Source organism: Amblyomma mixtum, chromosome 1 (assembly GCF_055824585.1).
Source record: "Amblyomma mixtum isolate Tamu chromosome 1, ASM5582458v1, whole genome shotgun sequence".
Lineage (NCBI taxonomy): Eukaryota > Metazoa > Arthropoda > Arachnida > Ixodida > Ixodidae > Amblyomma > Amblyomma mixtum.
Genome location: NC_143012.1, coordinates 94,883,760 through 94,904,171, shown reverse-complemented (window position 1 = coordinate 94,904,171; position 20,412 = coordinate 94,883,760). Strand labels below are relative to the sequence as shown.

General features: G+C 45.9%; 1 protein-coding gene across 1 annotated transcript in view; it reads left to right on the top strand.

The window, feature by feature from the left end:
- The window catches only part of LOC149367248 (protein zyg-11 homolog B-like), a 70,657-nt gene that overhangs the window by 11,973 nt on the left and 38,272 nt on the right, over positions 1-20,412 (top strand). The window contains exons 3-8 of the mRNA XM_089554731.1: positions 3,053-3,223; positions 4,766-5,068; positions 6,932-7,198; positions 12,011-12,119; positions 18,452-18,592; positions 20,174-20,404. Of these exons, the coding sequence (XP_089410857.1) occupies positions 3,053-3,223; positions 4,766-5,068; positions 6,932-7,198; positions 12,011-12,119; positions 18,452-18,592; positions 20,174-20,404 (1,222 nt within the window). The remainder of the gene's footprint in view (positions 1-3,052; positions 3,224-4,765; positions 5,069-6,931; positions 7,199-12,010; positions 12,120-18,451; positions 18,593-20,173; positions 20,405-20,412) is intronic.

Sequence of the window (20,412 nt, the reverse complement as noted above, 5' to 3'; positions counted from 1 at the left end):
ACCGTCCAAGACCAACTTGTATCTCTGCCGTATCTCTTAGAATTTGTTTGCCGCCGCGGTGGCTCAGCGGTTACGGTGCTCGGCTGCTGACCCGAAAGACGCGGGTTCGATCCCGGCCGCGGCGGCTAGAATTTCTTTGGAGGAGAAATTCTAGAGGCCCGTGTACTGTGCGATGTCAGTGCACGTTAAAGATCCCCAGGTGGTCGAAATTTCCGGAGCCCTTCACTACGGCGTCTCTCATAGCCTTAGTCTCTTTGGGACGTTAAATCCCATAAACCAACCAACCTTAGAATTTGTTTATCTGAAGGTACGGTGCTTCTGGGCTGTTGTGCCACCTTTTTTCAGTCGTTATGCTAAGGAGTGATGAAGTCTTGTGTGTTATAAGTAAAGCATGCTGTACAGAATTTTGTGGCCGGTTGCTAGCGGAGAAAGTTCCTGTCATATATGTAGGGTTATTCGTTTTCGGGTTTTATATTTTTTCAAATTCGGGGGGTAAAAATCGGGCTTTATTTTTCGGCTTGATAATAGGGGAGAAATCGGGTTTTTCGTAGAAAAACTCCGAAATTCGGGTTTTATCGAGTTAAATATGCAAACTAATAATTTATTCGATTTGCTCTAACTGGTGGGTAACAATTAGGGCTATATTTTGGGCTGCTTTCAAGAAAGTATAGTATTGCAAAATTTGGCGTTCCTTTGGTAATTAATTATTTCTTGCAGTGAGAGGCAACGGTCAGTTTTGAGAAAAGAAACATTTTATTCACGAGGGCTGGCCATCGACGTTCTACACGTCCTTATTAACATACATAGCCATCTGCATGCGCAACATCTCGGTTTCCATCCGAGACCTGTCTGGTCTCTGCAGGTACACCTTAGCTGAGAGAACGTTCGCTCAACGTCACAGTTGCCATTAGCTAGGCGCAACAATGACAACGCTGCATTTGCTAGCCTTGGGTGACGCACAGTTGCGTCGTTCCAATAGTCCATCACTTCAACACCTTCATTTGTGGAGCTTGCTTCCAGCAAGTACTGCTTAAACTCCTCGCGAAGCGAGCCTACATCGTCCATCACGGAAATAAAGAGAGGTCGGTAGTCATCAAACGACTGACTCAGCAGCCGCTTCTGGAACGGATCGAGTACGGCTTCCAGTTTCCACGTCAACTGGTTTTCTTCTTTGTCTGAGACGTTCCGTTTCAAAGTGCAGTCCCATTTTGTGGAGATTTTGACGCAAAATTCTTCACAACAATTTTTACTAATATGGCACTGCTCTTAGGTAACATAGACAAAACACCTTTCGCCCGATCACTTTTACCTGCAGTCACCTGCAGTCACCTTTTACCTCCCTGTTTGTCGGCCGCCTTGGCCGCCTCTCACCTGCGCGCCAACTAGAGGCACAGCAATTCCGTGGGCACAATTGTTGCAGAAATCGGGAAAAATCGGGTTTTACCCAATATTTTAAGAACACGTTCGGGGTGCAAAAATCGGGTAAAATCGGGTTTTACCCGAAAACGAACAACCCTACATATATGCCGTGGCTTTGGAAAAAACACTGTGGTTTGGTTTATGGGGTTCGTCCCAAAGCGACTAAGGCTATGAGAGACGCCGTAGTGAAGGGCTCCGGAAATTTCAACTACCTGGGGATCTGACATCGCACAGTACATGGGCCTCTAGAATTTCGCCTTCATCGAAATTCGATCGCCACGGCCGGGATTGAACCCGCGTTTTTGGGTCAGCAGCCAAGCACCATAACTACTGAGCCACCACGGTGGCGGAAAAAACACTGTGTATTTGGAAATTATGGGGGACACTCGGCACATAGCCGGCTGGGAAGGCGAGCTTCCGTACCAGCTACGCACAGCCATGGCAGGTTCAGACAAAATAAGCAAAGGCAGAGGGCTTCAGGAAGACGTTTTTTTAACCCAACTCAAGGAAATAGGCTACCAACGGAAGAATGTTCAGCCGTGTAAAAGGATGTAGTGGCCAGCTGGCAGGAAGCGGTCTGTGAAGTGGTAACGAGCAGGTCTAATGGAGAGAGAGCTCTTGCCATGCGACCGTCTCTTCTATCCCATTGGATATTACGTTTCAAAGGGCAACCAGTTTCTCTCTGGCGGGATTGTTCGTAATCCCTTTCCCTTGAGTGAGTGGCCAGTGCATCTGTGGGAGTCCACGGTGGTGGTCACATGGTGGGGAAACAGCTAGGGTGCCTTTTCTGCGATCCCTAGTGACGGTTGTGTGTTGCCTCGTGTTGTTGACATGCTTGTCCAGGGAGGAAGCATTTATCTCATAAAACTTGGATTTTGCTGAAAGCAACCATAAGAAGCAGGAAAAGCTAAGAAGCACGGGTTCCCTATTCATTCTAAGCATGTCCCAGTATGTGGGCTTTGAAGTTGTGCCTATGTGGAGAGAGATAGAGTGCTAACTAATTGGGAACACTTCAAGGGGCCCTCCCGCTGCATCAGTTAGCAGTGAACAATACCTTGTGGCCGTGCTTAGAATTCTTGGTTAGAATTTGAGTAGGCAATTTCAGATGTGAGTTTTCGTACTGCTTAATGGTATGCCAAAACAGCGTTGACGGACGAGACAGAAGACGAGACAGACTGTACTGTCCATCAGCGCTGTTTAGTCGTACCATTCAACATGAACCAACCAGCCTGACTCAGCCCTCTCCTTTCATACTGCTTACTGTTTTACATGATGCAATGCAATGTACAGTGTGCCACACTGAAGCTGCTGCTTGTGGTATGGTGGAGTTGTTTGTGTTTGCAGTGCATGGCCGCAACAGGAACAACCTTCACAGTGTTTTTTGCCTTCTTGATTTTTGTAGAGTAGGCTCTGGTGGGCATTGTCGTTTGCGAAATGCTTTTTTGAAACTCTCGAGTTTGTCGGCCTTGCTCATTCGTGAGTGTCAGAGACGGGTGCACATTCTGTGTTGTTGCGTGAGTGGTGTGAAACTTGTGAGTTCGTTGGTGTGGTTCATTCGTGAGTGTCAGAGACTGGTGCACGTTGTGCGTTGTTGCGTGTGCGGTGGCCCTGAGTGACAATGTGGTGTGTGCAGCTACTCGTTCCGGGACCCGGAGGTGTTCTTCCACCGGGAGGTGTCGCAGCAGGTGCTGGAGACGCTGAGTGCGCGGGGCCTGCTTACGGACAGCATCCTGACGCTCTTTGACTCGCGCTCCACCCGTCTGCAGAGGGTGCGCATCCACAATGCGGCCAACGTCACCACCAAGCAAGTCTTTTTCCCTCACCACTTTCTCCCTATGCCCCACCTGGACAGGGTGGCACTTCTGGGGCCTCAGTGGAGTAAATGGCAAGATGCTGGCCAGGGTGGGAGAAGTCCTGTGGTGTCTAAATGCTTCCTTTTAAGGCGAAAGCCTTTAACAGCTCATACTCACCTAGCCATGACTCTGTCTGTCCGTCCCATCTGAAGTGAAAGTCATAACTAGTCATTAGTAGTCAGAAGTCATGACTAACTAGTCGTTAACCAGTCCTCAACTGATTAGTCATTACAAGTTAGTCATTAACCAGTCATAACTAGTTAGTCATTAACCAATCATGACTAGTTAGTAATGGGTCATAGCTAATTATTCATGACTAGCCAATAAAAGTTGCCCCACAGCCGCCTCGTGTGTGCCAACGGCCGTGCAGCCAAAGTTGCGTAGAAAGGCTTTTGCCTCGTGCACTTTAGATTCTCAAAGTGCCCCCTGAATTTTTTCGTGACTGTGGGATGAGAGTACGTCTCTTGTCATCTCTGTTCAGCGTGTCCTGTCTTCACACTTCTGTTCTCACATTCCCTGTGCATAGCTGGGGTCCACTTAAAGGGGGGGGGGGTTGAAATCCTGAAAAATGGCCAAAAAATTAATTTGTTTTATAATTGCTGTATCTGCTTGTATGCTTCTCTTCTTATGCTGTGCCGAAGTTTCACTGTTGAAATCGACCGAGAAGTAACCTAAAGAAAATTGTTTCGTGAACCATGGTGGCCGTGCATTTCAGGGAAATGCTCAGTGTGGGAAACAGTGAGTGTGTTTCTTCTTTTCAGTTTTCTGACTAGATTCTCACCTTTTAAAGCAGATTTCTTCATGACTATTTTATCTGTTTTGACCCCGTTTGTGTTGTTGTATACCTAGGGCCATACTGCAGGTCAAGACAGTGTGTATCAAATTTGCAAATTTTAAATTAAAACTCAGAGTAAATTGTTTTGTGACAGTTCAAAAAGGTTCACTTAAATAGAGGAGAGTTCAGCGAGCTATGGAAAGGAAAAGAAAAATGATAGGAGTAAGATTAAGAGATAAGAACAGGGCAGAGTGGGCTGAGGAACAAACGCGGGAAGAAGAAATGGGCTTGGGCAGGGCATGTAATGCAAAGGCAAGATAACCGCTGGTCCTTAAGGGTAACGGAGTGGATTCCAAGAGAAGGTAAGCGTAGCAGGGGGCGGCCGAAAGTTCGGTGGGCGGATGAGATTGAGAAGTTTGCGGGGATACGGTGGCTGCAGCTGGCATGTGACAGGTTTGCAGGGATCGGGTGGCCGCATCTGGCGTGTGACAGGTTTAGTTATAGAAATAGGAGAGAGGCCTTTGTCCTGCAGTAGGCATAGTCAGGCTGCTAGTCCTGATGATGATGATGATGCAGTGGTCATCACACCGGGAAAAATTCGCTGGCCCCTTTTGGCCGTAGTGCTCACACTAACCTTCAGGTTGCATGTGTGGCGTGTGTGTTACCACCTCTGCTGTGCTTATCTATCGGGCTCCCTCGCTTATGGTGACTGGCGCAGGGGCCTGCGGGTGCTGCGGTCGCACAAGCTGACGGAGCTGGAGGCGACCGGCCTGAGCCGGGTGACGGTCAACGACCTCATTGGCTGCCTGGGCGACTGGACCCTGGCCCACCTGCGGCTGCTCAACGTGGCGCGCACTGCGTTCACCAGCTCCAAGTTCTGTGTGGTGGTGGCCCTCTCCAAGCTGCGGGGCCTGACCACCCTCAACGTGAGCGGCACGGAGTTCAACCGCCACGGCCTGGACATTGTCGCCCAGGACCTGCCCCTGCTTGAAGCGCTGGACATCTCGGCCACTCGCATCAAGTACGCTCCTTTCTTCTTCTTCTTGTTCTTTTTTTATTGCGAAAGCAATACTACTTGCACTTTCCAGGGTGACCACCATCGTGCCACGGCGGTGACCACCATTGACCTTCATTTGACCTTGATTGCATTAGTTGGATTAGATTGGATTACATTGGATTGGACTGGACTGGATTGGATTAGATTAGATTACATTAGATTAGAGTAGATTACATTGGATTGGAATCGATTGCATTGGATTGGATAGGAGTGGATTGGATTGGATTGGATGGGATTGGATTGGATTGTATAACCGATGCATCACAACAAGTCTAGCCACAAGCACCACCACCAGCTACACTACCAGCTGTACCATGGCGTAGGTACGGATATTGCTTTCGCAATTATTAGGCTCAACCAAGCTAAACCACAGCGAATTTTATTTTGTGGGCTTGTCTGGTTGGTGCAGTAGATCTGTGTTGCTAGTAATACAGTAAAAGCTCGTTAATTCAACACTGATGGGACCGTGAAAAATTGTTGAATTATCCAAATGTCAAAATATCGAATGAACAACAAAAAACAGTATTTGCCACAACAGGACGTACCTTTATTTGGCAAAGAAATCTGTTATCGTCGTCTGCTTTTTCGAGCGAATTTGAGCGCCTACGATAGCTCTAACAGCTGCCAGGTGCTCCGCGGCACACGCACCGTCAGGGATTTATTCACCAGCCGTACAGTAGTACCGCTCGTGGCAGTGTTTTTTTATTTTTGCTCTCTGCACACCGGCTTGGCGGGCTGCGGAGTGTAACGGACGCACGGCAAAATTTGTTCGAATGAACGAGAGTTTCGCCCCATAGACTCCTATGTATAATTGTAGGCACCTCACGTGCGCGTCGAATCATCCGATTTTCTGAATTAACGAGGGTCGAATTAACGAGCTTTCACTGTATGTAGATTGGAGCCCTCCACTATGCCATCCTTCACAATCCTTGTGTTGCTTAGGGATGTTAAACCCCGCATATTGATACCAATACTTTTTGAAAACTGAATTGAATACTAATAATGTGATTGTGCTTCCATCAACGTAAAGCTTATTAAAGGGGTTCCACCTAATCCATCTCTGCGTAACCTGAATGAATTTTTGGTCCCCTTAAGGGGGGAGCCTGGTCTTGAAAAGAAAATGTTATTAATCTGCTCGTAGTTATGAAATTTTCAGGGCACATGTATTTTCGTGAGCTGATTCTAGATATGTAATTTAATTTCATGTAGAAAAATTCCTTGAGCGCTTATGTTATCTTTATGCACGTATTTGGGAAGAGTTTTGAAGAAAATTTGCTGTGGGAAACTCACTGAAATGCATGCCATTGGGTTCTCTTGACACCAGGGAATGCAATAAGGGTAAAATTATCATCCTGCTTATCATAGAACTTGAGTTATAGGGTACTGAAGCTGCCACCTCAGAAACAGGTAAACGCACTTCTCATTTCTGAAGCGACAATTTCAGAACTGTGTAACTTAAGTTCTATGATAGGCAGGAAGACAATTTTACCCTTATTGCATTCCTTGGTGTCTAGAGAACCCAATGGCATACATTTCAGCAAGTTTGCCGCAGCAAATTTTCTTCCAAACTCTTCCCAAAATACATGCATAAAAAGTCCATAAGTGCTTAAGGAATTGTTTTACATGAAATTAAATGACGTATTTAGAATTGGCACACAAAAATATATGTTTCCTGAAGATTTCTTAGCTGTGGCATCATTAATAAAAACTTCTTTTTCAAGACCAGGTTCCCCCTTAAAGCTGGAAATAGTAACGAGTCGGCTGTATTTCTTTAACGGAGGGATGTTCTAATTAGTGTGATGGCGTCGTACACGATCGTTCGCCCAGGGACCTGTCGCCGCTGCTGCGTTGCCGCGACCGGCTGCGCTCGCTCAGCATGTACAACCTGAAGAGCTGTGGGGGTGAGGAAGCGGTGCTGTGTCAGCTGCAGCAGCTGCAGCACCTGGACGTGTCGGACGACCGGGACCACCCGCTGGACCTGCTGCACCCGCTGCGCCACGACGTGTCCTGGCTGCTGCGCGACCCCCACCGCTTCCCGCACCTCGTCTCGCTCGACCTGTCGGGCAAGGACGGACTCACCGTGGCCGCTCTCAGGTATGCAAGGCACATTATACCGCAGTATAGAACCTCACTGATTCAGGCTTTGGTAACCCGCTGTGGTGGCTCAGTGGTTAAGGTGCTCATCTTTGGTTGCAGGTGCGAAAAAGACAGAACGCAAGGCAGTAAGACAGGACGAAGCGCCACTCACAACTGATTTATTCGAAGAAAACATGCGTAAATATATGCCATCTTGCAACCATCATATCAACTTATCGCTACCATATCGCTATCATATCAACTTTGAAGATGACAGTATATCTTGCATGTAAGACGGCATATATTTATGCATGTTTTCTTCGAATAAATCAGTTGTGAGTGGCGCTTCGTCCCGTCTTCCTGCCTTGTGTTATGTCTTTTATCGCACCTGCAACCAAAGATGAACAGCTACCAACTTGCCCAGCAAGACATTGTTTTAAGTTAAGGTGCTCGTCTACCGAGCCGGAGTACCCGGGTTCGAACACTGCCACAGTGGCCGCATTTCAATGGAGGCAGAACGCATAGCATAAAGGCGCCGGTGTGCTGTGAGATGCCAGTGCATGTTAACAGTCCCCAGGTGGCTGAAATTATTCTGGAGACCTCCACTACGGCACCTCTTTCTCTCTTTCTCCTTTCACTCCCACCCTCCTCCTTTCCCTTAGGGCATGGTTGAGGTGTCCAGAGATATGTGAGACAGATACTGCGTCATTTCCTTTCCTAAAAAAAAAAACAACAACTTACCAATTTACTGGAAATCCTGGGTAATCAGAAGAATAACTGCAGTCCCACATTTTCTAATGCAGCTTTTGTCAGAAAACTTTGAACTGGCGGCCTGCTCAGGCCGCTTAAGCGGGGACGAGGGTCTTAAAACTAACTTTTTTATCTATGGCTAGAATTTCATGAAATTTTGCACACAGGTGCATTTTCTCTTCTGGTTCCAAATATGTACAGTCTAGCCCGTTTATAACAAAGCCACTTATAGCGAAATAGCGGTTATAACGAAGGGATTTCAATTTCCCATTCCCGTTTTTGCATTTTCAATACATTTGGGTCCGGTTTTAACGAAGTAAATAAGAGCGCGTCAGCGGATATAACGAAGAGATTTAATACCAACCGAAAAATAATCTGCCAATCAACACATTTTTGCGTCCTTGAGGCGATTTTTTCCGCGAAAATAAGAGCAAAATTCGGCTGATGGCGTCCTTTCGTGGCGTCGTCTGCTCTCCTGCGGAGCGAAAGGTTGCTTCACTGCATCGCATGGCACGCCGGTCTCGTGTTGCGCCGTCCTTGAATGCGTCACGGTGTAGGGCGGTAGAGCACGCCGCGCAGGGGAAAAATGTAAAAAGAACACAGACGATTCTTGCTGGGGACGAAGCTACCGCTGATGCTGCCGCCGCGACGGCCTGCTTGGAGCAGCTTTGGGATTCCGCTAGCGACTTGAACCTTGTGCCTGCGGGTCTAAGCCACATGGACTTCGTTACCGCCGACGAAGACCTTGTTGCCACCGAGGACTTGACGACTGAAGAAGTTGCCGGGAGTGTCATGAAAGAGACCTTGGCGGAGAGCGCCTCCGACAGCGAATGCGACGATGCTAGTTGTGCCCCTATGCCGGTCACCTCCGCAGCGGCCATCGCAGCTGTTGACACGCTACGGATGTCCCTCGGGAGTCCGGAGTTGGACCAGATCTTTGGTTCGCAGTTGGATGGTATGGAAGCCGCAATCCTGAAGTCCGCACTCCCGAAACGTGTTCAGGGGACGCTGGACGACTTCTTTCAGTGGCAATAAATCGGTATGCCTATGTTTGCATTTTTTTTTTTTCGTAGTCCGCATATTACGAAATAGCGGATATAGTGAAGTGATTTCCGATTCCCGCCGACTTCGTTATAACCGGGCTAGACTGTAATCATAATTGAGCTGGTGGTCTCAAATCGGGTAATTTCTTATGCGGCTTTAATAAACTTTCGCATTGCATTCTGTTGCTTTTAATTACATGAATTGATAGCCAGAGAGTTCCGATATTCAGTGACAGTCTTCGTTTTTCTCTAAAGGTATGTCATCCTGATATACTATGTCAAGAGTAAAAGGTAGCAGTATTTGACACTGCAGCTTGTTAAGCTAATTGTAAATTGCTATTTAAACACGGCCTAAACAAAAAAAAGTAAGAATGTCATCGGGTATGGGAATTATTTCGCTACTAGTTCATGCAATTAAAAGCAAGAAAATGCAATGAAAAAGTTCATTAAAGCTGCGTAAGAAATTACCTAGTTTAGAAGAGGGCACTATAAATTCGGTCCCGCAGTTGAAAAATGGCCGCTTCCTGCCTAGCTTTCGTGACTCCCCCACCCCTCTTCCAAAAACAATGTGGCTGCCCCCCCAAAAAAACATTAAAAAGTCAGCATTGAAACCAGTGGCCAAGCAAGCGTGCACTGATGGGTTGTATTGTGAGTCAATGCCTTCACGTGTGGCAGTTGAACTAAAGCAGAATCGTGATGCGTGCGAACGAGAAACAGTGCTGAACGCATTCGGTGATCAACCAATGGCAGCTTTCTGAGAAGTTTGACTGCCAGTCACATGGTATGCCTTGCTGGCTAGCCGCTGACGTGATGTGCGTTCTTCGATTGGTCCAACTTCTACAGGCCATGTAATGCGAAGGCAAGGTAACCGCTGGTCCTTAAGGGTAACGGAGTGGATTCCAAGAGAAGGCAAACGTAGCAGTGGGTGGCAGAAAGTTAGGTGGGCGGATGAGGCCCGCAACTTGCGAAGGACAGGGTTAACTGGAGAGACATGGGAGAGGCCTTAGCCCTGCAGTGGGTGTAGTCAGGCTGATGATGATGATGATGATGATGAACTTCTACGCTGCTGCTGGGTGGAAGCACCGCACATACAACAGGCAGCGCAGTTGATATGTTGTACGTACAAATGTGTGGCGCTAGCTTTGTTGCTGCATCCTTACAACTTTGACGAGAGTGGGAGATGTGGAGGACGACCTGCCACCTAGTGCCATGAACACTCATGTTGTAATTACTAATAGTAATCGTCAAATGTTTAGGGGAATCTCCCAAGGTGGAGTAGATAATGCGTAGTAGATAGAGTAGTACAGTAAAACCTCGTTACAAGAGACATGGTTACAAGAAACACTCGGTTATAAGAGACATTTGAAAGTGGTTTGGTTGGTTCCTATGTTTGCCATGTTAACAACATCACATACAAGAGACGCGGTTACAAAAGACACTTGTTTACTAAGGACAACTTTTTTAGGTCCCTAGAGTAAATTCTTCACTATTTAGAAGAGACACAACCCGGATATGCTCATGCAATGCGGCTGACATCGTACCAACTCGTATGCGCTGCACTTTTCATTCCCTTGCCTCGATTCATGTCACACATCGCATAGTTGCGATGACTGTCTCGCTGCACCGAAATTGCCATATCACAGACTGCGTGTCCTCATTGAGAGATCGCGAACTTCCTCTTCAGCTACTTCACGGTTACAGCCCCGACGATGTATTCAACGCGGATGAACTTATCTAGTCCAGCTCCTCAGTGTTTTTAGAATTTTTGGTTACAAGAGATCTTGGTTATAAGGTTGGTTGGTTTATGGGGGTTTAACGTCCCAAAGCGACTCAGGCTATGAGAAACGCCGTAGTGGAGGGCTCCGGAAATTTCGACCACCTGGGGTTCTCTAACGTGCACTGACATCGCACAGTACACGGGCCTCTAGAATTTCGCCTCCAAAGAAATTCAACCACCGCGGCCGGGATCGAACCCGCGTCCTTCGGGTCAGCAGCCGAGCACCATAACCACTGAGCCACCGCGGCGGCGCATCTTGGTTATAAGAGACATCTTTCTCGGGTCCCTTGAGTGTCTTTTGTAACGAGGTTTTACCAGTAGTAATGCGTCCCTAGAGCAGCCCGTTGGCAGAAATGATTTTGGCAGGAAGCGTGTGACCACTCTGGACAGCATGGAAGGAGCCATTCAGGGCCTGCATAACAATGCATGAAATAAACGTCACTTTTACCTGATTTACATTTTTCTTTTGCTGTGATAGGGAAAGTCCACTTACTGCGAGCCTCGGATACGATGAACATGATCCCCATTACTGTCAGGTTCATTATAAGTGGCCTTGACTGTACTGTCACAGAATTTCACTGTTATATCTGCAGAAACTCATTTTATGATATATATTTTTCCTCTGAATCATGTATAAAGGCTGCGGGGTTAATAAGATGTGGCAGAAGGCAGGGTCAACATACACTGCATTCCTATTGCCGTGCTGCTGGTTAAGGCATTCTGAGCATTTCTTGTTTTTGCAAAGAATAAATTTTCGTTCTGAATTTTTGAGTGTCCGTTCCGTTGGCATATCTGGAGCGCGAAGAAAATTTCATGCGAGAAATTTAAAAAATCACGAACCTTGAAAAAATCAACAATGTCTTGACCTGCAATATGTTCCTAGGAACACAACAAATCAAACGCATATCCCATTGTTTGAGCATATTGCCGAAACAATTTTCTTAGAGTACTTCCTGGTTTGTTTCAGCAATGAAACTGTGGGACAGCTGAGATAAAGAAAAAAAAAAAGAGGCTTACAGTGGATGCAACAATTATCAAAAAGTCGATTTTTTGGTCATGTTTTTAGGATTTCAGAGCCGTGTCCCTCGTTAACTGTATCTTGCAGTAAAACACGCATGTTCAGTGCATGTTGCCAGGGGTTTTGTGGCAAGCTTTTGTTGCAGGTGGGGGACACTGTGTCCACGGAAACTTTGGTGGGAACTGTTGGCAGCCTTGTTGAGTGCCGACAAGGGTCTCTCTCTCCGTTTGACCCACGTGCAGGAACTTCCTGGAGGCCCACCCCAAGATGAGGTTTCTGGGCCTGATGCAGACGGACGCCTGCTTCGACGACTTCTTCACCCGCGAGCTCCCTTCCCGCTCCGACCTTGTGGTAAGCGCACATTTTTTCTTTTTTTTCCTCTAGTGATTTGCACTTAGGAAAAAATTTGTCTCGTTACTTCTGTGAGTGTTGATTGGCCCCACCAGATGCTGTTTTTGTTTTATTGCGTGCATGGATATTTTTTCATTTCATTTATTTTACCCTCAGGGCTTTCGCATTACAGAGGGGGTGGGACAGTGAAAAAAAAAATACATAGAACAAAAAAGCGCTATATATATATGAACAATATTGAAAGATGCTAGAGGCAGAAGACGAAAACATTGAGAACAGAAATTCAAAAGTAAAATAAAAAAAATAAAAGGACTACAAAAAGGAAACCTTATATAGCCTATATGTGGGTAAGCAACATCACAGTTTTTATTTTTTTTTTATTTATACAAATACCTGCAGCGCCCAGGGGCATAATAGCAGGGGGGGACAATAACAGTAAACATATACATAAAATGAGCATGTCACAAATATTAAAAATAAACAATAAGGCACAATTGTCTAAAATAAAATAGTAACGCATCACTGAAATGGCAGTCTGAGAAAACAAGTTCTTTTATTTATACAGTTGGTCTGATTCTAACAGTGTGAGCAATTTGCTTTTAAAACGCGCAGTGTTGCTAACACTGGTGGCTGTGGGTGAAAGACTATTCCAGTCACGACTTGTTTTAGGGAGGAAGGCATTAGAGCAGGTCACTGTGGGGCAGTGTGGAACAGCTACTTTTTGATTGTGGTCTATGCGAGGCGACTTATTTTACATATTTACGAGGCGACTTATTTACTTATAGGGACAGGGACCGGACGTAATGATCAGTAGCTGGCAGAGATGTGGGGATAATGTAATGCTTTATATTTAAAGGTGTTTATTAGCTTAGCATTGCTTAAAGGGTCAGTCTACTGAATTTTATCGACCATATTTTCTTTGCGGCAACCGATAGCTCTTTACTCAAATTACCGTTTAGCCAGCTGTGGTGCCAAGGAGTGCAGTAGAACATTTTAAAATAGAATTTATTGATGTGGGAGCGCATCTGTATAAGATGGTAGTCTCATCTGGCAACCATCTGGATTTCCGCCGCGCGGCGACAAACATGGCGGCGCCCGTCGAAGCCGGACCTCTCGCTTCGGACTGAATTCTCGTTGTTGCTGCCTTCTTCAGTGCGTTCACTGCCCATAAATGGGGCGCCGGTCTTTCGCTTCGTCTCATCTCGCCTATAAGAAAACGTATAAGTGATAAATTTGCTTTATTTTAATAATTAGAGTGACAATTCTGCCGCTCCTAGGCTTAAGTGGAGAGTCGGTTTGTTTACAGCAATGGTTCCCGTCCTGACAACCAGATGGCGCCACTATACGCTGAGTTTATTTTTGCGTCTCTGCTAGCATATGCTGAACTAAAAGTGGGAATGTGCCTGCGTTTTGCGTACGTGTAACTATAAATATTCATGTGATTTACAGAAAAAGCGAGCGGTACGCTTTCTACAGTTTATTAGAACTAAAAGTTCGTTTCTCTGACATTGGGGCATACAAACGGTACGTAGTATATTCACTTATGCTTCTGCAAAAAAATACTACCACCTTCTTGAAAAAAATGAACGTTTGGGGTCGCCACCATGCATTTTTACGCGACTTTTAACGCCGAAATAAAATATAAATTCCTGCCTAAACCGGGAGCAGTTTCCTAGTTATTGATGTTATAGGGTGCCAACTACCAGAATATGCCATTATTTATACACCCATCTCGGTGAGTAGACTGACCCTTTAACCCTTAGACAGGGCATTTTTTTTGTTTTCATTGAAATGAAATATTTTTCCACCTAAATATTATATTCAGGCCTCAAGAAGGGCAGTTGGTCAGTTTTTCAGTGCAAAATACACATGAGATCGGTGTTGATGATTTGCAGGGATGTGCAGAATTTCTTACAAAGAGTCAGAATTGATGAAAATAGCTGTGCCGAAGTGCCACGACCTGTCAAGTAAATACCTGATGGATCATGGAAATAATTTCTATTTCAAAGGTGGACGTTATGCTTCAAATTGTGAAAAAAATGAAGGACATTACTACTGGTAGGAAAATATGTCTGCACAGAAGTAGCAGACAGCGTGCTACCCCGCTCAAAGTTTTTTGTGAAATATTGTTTACTGTGTTCCCTATGTGGCTAAAGAAACCAGATTGCTTGTGAGACGAAGGATGCGAACCTCACCTGAAACAGAGATTACTGGTAGATGCAGCATACTGTCACAAAAATCTGCGAGTTCGCTTTGCACGCAGAGTAATAGCGTGTCAAGCTGTTTATTGACATATGGCCACTGCGGTGGCTCGGTGGTTATGCTGCTCGGCTGCTGACCCGAAAGACGCGGGTTCGATCCCGGCCGCGGCGGCTGAATTTCGATGGAGGCGAAATTCTCGAGGCCCGTGTACTGTGCGATGTCAGTGCACGTTAAAGAACCCCAGGTGGTCGAAATTATCCGGAGCCCTCTACTACGGCGTCTCTCATAGCCTCAGTCGCCTTGGGACGATAAACCCCAACAAACCAAATCAACCAACCAACCATTGTAGAGATATGCGAATAGTGGTTTTTGGTTGGAAGCAAATTCAGAGTGAATAGTAATTTTGTTCAAATAAGTTCAAAGTGAACGTTTCACATACTTCTGGCACACGAAGGTTGAACCGCACATTAGGCATTTTCAAAATCTTGTAGTTTTCAAACACGCGAAGCCATTATATGAAAAAAAAAAAGAGAGAATGCATTGAAGCTTTGTTGCACACATTGAAGTTGTGTTGACTTTGTGCAAAAGTGGCCGTCGGAATTTGGGACAGCCGACCATTATGCAGTGCCAACGTATCTGTGGGGTGTGAGACCTATGTGTGAATTTTCCAATTGCGCCTCTTGATTGGGAATGCGCCGTTGTGCAGCTGTTGCTTTTAAGGCGGGGACACTGTTCTTCGAGACCAAAAAATGACCAAAAAATCGATTTTCAAAAAATGACATTTGTGGAATCTGCAGCTGTCATTTTCCAACTGTACCAATTTTTTCCTTCAGGAAATCAACATTTTGAACATAATATAAAAATTCAGATCATTGTGTGGGCTGAATTTATGCAGGAACAGACAATTTAAAGGTGCACTGAAGAGGATTCTGAACATGTCTTTTTGCCGCGGGAACTCGATCCACACGTTCCTAGCATTCTTAGAAACAGTGACTTCTTGCCCTGTGCAGCCGATTTCCCCAATTAAAACGAATTAACGTCCGGCTCCCGCCTTTTTTTTTAATTCTGCCTTGTACGGTGGGCGGAGTCGACCAACGCGTGGGGCGCCTTTCACCCAGTCCCGTGGAGGCTTTGCTTTCGCTTTATTTTGTTTTTTAGGTTTTCATGAATAAATAGTTTCATTCGCAGATAATATAGCCGCAAAATAAGCCCGCAGAAATAAAAATACGCGCAGACTATTTGCTACTACGGACTACTACGTATTACTCCGCCGATGGCAGAGCGGCAAGCCGCCACGGGACTGGGTGAAAGGCACTCCACGCGTTGGTCGACTCCGCCCACCGTACGAGGCAGAATTTAAAAAAAAAGGCGGGAGCCGGAAGTTAATTCGATTTAATTGGGGAAATCGGCCACACAGGGAAGTAAATCGCAGTTTCTAAGAAAGCTCGGAACGTGTAGATCGAGTTCCCGCGGCAAAAAGACAAGTTCAGATTCCTCTTCAGTGCACCTTTAATGGCATGAAAATTTTGGACCTTAGTATGTCGATATCTCAACATCTAGGACAGACAGAGACGTCATATTGTTTGCTACCTGGGAAGCTGAAGGCACAGTGTGTGCAATAATCGAAGCAGGTTTGTTCAATCGCACTTCAAAAATTTATAACTTCGCAAAGTTTATCAATGCATTACGTTCACATCTTGAACATTGATATTCCAAGTGCTGTAAAATTACTAATGAGGGTAAAACGAAACAAAATGGTTTTGATTATTGCACTCTTTACTCGCCATACTGTGTAGCCATGGATTAACAATGATTTTTTATTGAGCAGTTTTTTTTGCACCGAGGTACTAACGAATGACTAATTGAAATTAATTATCTTGGGAACCAGCTAATTTATAAGAAAGGTAATTGCATTGCTGAAATCAGTATAAAAAAGTGAGCAAGGTGATTGGTACAGTTTCATTAGGATTGGACTAAAAATAAGAAAACAGGTCTGAGACCATTAAGCAGTGGCTCCATGACACCTCCTATGCGTATGTGCCATGTGCCCAGTGCCATTCTGTATCAGGCATTGCAGGTACAGATCTGGGTGCCGTACTTCCAACCGCTCGCGTCTGTTGCTGTGAGCACGCGTACACTGACTCCGGCGTATGTGGGAGCACAGGCACATGATGCAGCATCAGGGCTTTGGTTGTACGCTCTCTGTAATGCCATCTCGAGGGAGACGGATACTTTTAGATTTCGAATGCCAAACATTCAAATTGAACCGAATATTGAATACTTTGCGATTCGACCGAATTTTTGAAATTATCGAATATTTGCACATGCCTAGTTCATTAACTTACACCTCTTTAATAGCCTGTTCTGAATACAGTGAAATCTCGATACAACAAACTTCGCGGGGTCGCGAATAATCGTTTGTTATTTTGAAATATCGTATTAACGAAAGACTCGCGAGAAAAGGTAGTACAGTAGCCGACAGATATTTCGGACTCTAATAATTCGGACTAGTGCGATATTTTGGACTTCGCTGAGGAACCATTGCGCACCTCATAGGAACGTGTACATTTTCACAACTGATATTTTGGACTTTGCAGAGTCTAAAGTTCGAATTTTCGGGCTAAAATAGATGCCAACAATATTGTGGTGATCGTTCTTCAACCGAAAGTTTGTTATTTCGGCCTAATATAGACGCGAGCGGGCATCGCTGTCACTACCAACCCGTTTGCCGCCACCGTGAAAGGCGCCATCTTGGATTTAAACGGAATTGTCTCGGTGGGCGCAATCGGACTGGCTTGGATAGGCTTGGCTAGTTGTTCGAGAAAATGAGATGCTCTCCATTGCCATCGAGATGGCCTACAAAGGGTGCGAGATCACGTTTAAAACGGTACAGCGGGACAGCTGCAGCATCCGCCACGGCTTGGACGACGCACCCCACGGTGCGGGGCAGCAAACGCGGTAGACGAGGGGAGGGGATGAGGGGGGACTCCATTCGGAGGCGCTTGCTTCCGCTCGCGTCTTCCCGTGGGTTACCTCTCGGTTTTCGCGAATGTCATTGCCCCATGCAAACTGACTGTTCTTGCTTTGTGCAGCGAGTGCATTCATTCGCGGCATGATCGCGGCCGCGTCGCACTATCTGGTATCATGATGTGATAGGGTGCGGGCATGAGGAAAGCACTGCTATGACTCAGAGTCTAATATCGCTCGCAGGCCGAACATAGGGAGCGGGGATTTTCGCGATTTTAAAGCCGGTTTTTCACAGAAAAGTTTATTTTTTTAAGTACACGGATTTTTTTGGACTGTTCGATTATTCGGACCATTTTTCGGGTCCCGCCGAGTCCGAAAAATCGGTCGGCAAATGTACCAAACATTCAGATTGAACTGAATATCGAATACTTCGTGATTCGACTGAATTTTTGAAATTATGGAATATTTGCACATGCCTAGTTCATTAACTTACACCTCTTTAATAGCCTCTTCTAAATAATAGTACTACATGTGTTGTTTGGTTTTCCTTTTCTTTGTTTTGTGCTGACATACATAGCAATGGGTTCCCTTGGCACAATCCTTCTCTGAATGTTTCAGTGACTGGCAACAAGTCCCAAGTTAAGTTGATATGTAGAATGTGTAAATACCTACTGAAAGAAGATAACGTCGTTAGCATTTAGTTTGGTTCAGTTTGGTTTATAGGGGTTTAACGTCTCAGCAACTCAGGCTATGAGGGACGCCGAGTGAAGGGCTCTGGATAATTTCGACCACCTGGGGTTCTTTCACGTGCACTGACATCAGAACATGGTACCCTGTCAATACAGGCCAGCTTCAACTCGTGCTCTGTGGCCCTTATTGCAGCTGGGCATAATTCGAACATATTTTTGGTCCCCTTGAAGTTCTGATGCTTGTACTTGTACCTGTTGAAGCGCTGTAATCAGTGTTCCTCATTTAATTTTTTTTAGCTTGAGACTGCCAAATACGGTCCTTAATTTGAGTTAAGGCAGGCAGTGAGCATGTGTTAACAAACTATAACAAAACGCAGGGAAGTCTCACGTCTTCCCTGCTCCTTGGCCAGTGCAGTAAGAGTGTATGTTTGAAGACCCTGCTGACTTCTTGGGGCACACCCTTCGGACGTGCAGATAACCGGCTGTGCGGACGAGCGCCAGATCCTGGAGGCCCTGCGTAGGTATCCGGACCGGCCATACTATGTGCAGAAGTCACTCTACTACCTCTACCAGTACACCCTCACCTACTCCCAGCCACGGGTGGACGTCATCCAGGTGGGTGTGCTGCCTTGCAGAACGCGTCATTTTAAGGCGAAAGCCTTTAAGCGCTCATACTCACGGCCTTGACTCTGTCCGTCTGTCCATCCGTTACATCTGAGGTGACTGGTCATGACTAACTAGTCATTAACCAGTCAAACTAATTATTCATGACTAGTTAGCCATTAACCAATCATGACTAGTCATGGCTGGTTAGTCATGACTAGTTAGCCATTAATCAGTCATTACTAGTTAGTCAGCATCTAATTAGTCATGACTAGTTAGTCATCAACTAATTAGTCATGACCAGCTAGCCATTAAAAAGTCATGGCTGGCTAGTCATTAATAAGTCATGAACTATCTAGTAATTAACCAATCATGACTAGTTAGTCACGGCTAATTAGTCATGACTAGCCTATCCATGTCGCCCCATAGCTGCCTCGTGTGTGCCTACGGCCCGTCTCGTTGGCAAGGCTTTCACTCACGCACTTTGGATGGTCAAAGTTCCCCCTGAATTTTTTTTTTTTTGCAAATGACGTCCAGCGGTGGTTGATGTGCTCAGGCTGCCTGCCTGTCTCGCTGTAAGGAGCCAAACGTAACCCTGTACACTTGAGGCACCACTGATGCCACTGGTGGCTTAGTGCCATTGAAAAAATGGACTGCAGCTCTGATCTGGGAAAGGTGAAATGATGTGCAGTTTGTATTACTGCTGCAGAAGCAAACTGTAAACACTCCAGAGAACACACTGTGCGCAGGAGGGGTGATGTATTCCAAGTATATATCACGATGAAAGCCTTTCTTTAATGGTTCATACTTGTGGCCATGACTATCTCTGTTCGTCCGTTTTGTCTGAAGTGAGAGACATAACTAGTCGTTAGTAGTCACAAGTCATGGCTAACTAGTTATTAACCAGTCATCAACTAATTAGTCATGACTAGTTAGTAACCAATCATGACTAGTTAGTCATTACAAGCTAGTCATGGGTCATGATTAAGTAGTCATGACTGGCCAATCATGGCCTCCTCACGTGTGCCTACGGTAAGTTGCGTGGAATGATGGGCAGTTTATATTACTGCTGCAAAGCCAACTGCAAACAATCCAGAGAACACACAGTGCGCAGGAGAGGTGCTGTATTCGAAGTATATATTAAGGTGAAAGCCTTTATTTAATGGCTCATACTCAAGGCCATGACTATGTCTGTCTGTCCATTAGATCTGAAGTGAAAGTCATAACTAGTCAATATTAGTCACAAGTCATGGCTAACTAGTCATTAACCAGTCATCAGCTAATTAGTCATGACTAACTAGTCATTAATAGTAATCAACTAATTAGTCATGACTAGTTAGTCATTGAACAATCGGGACTAGTTAGTCATGGGTCATGACTGGCCAAACCAAGTCTCCCCATAGCCGCCTCGTGTGTGCCTAGGGCAGTGCGTCCAAAGTTGCGTGGCAAGGCTTTCGCCTCGTGCACTTTAGATCGTCAAAGTGCCCCCTGAATTTTTTCTTGCCCAGAAAGGCCAAGGAAAAATAAGCACTGCCAGACACGCGTAGCCAATTAAAAACAAAACAGCAAGGCTGATGGTGATATAATTTGCAGCTGATCCTGCCGGGGATGGGGCAGCACCCGCGGGTGCTGGCCATCCAGATGGCGGCCACGGCCTGCCTCTACAACCTGACCAAGGGCAGCCTGGGCCAGCGGGTGCACCCCCGCTGGCTGAGGGAGGTGGTGGGGCTCACCCTGGGGGCCATGGAGGGCTTCCCCCGCAACCAGCAGCTGCAGAAGAACACCCTGCTCACCCTGTGCAGCGACCGCATCCTCCAGGACGTGGTACTACG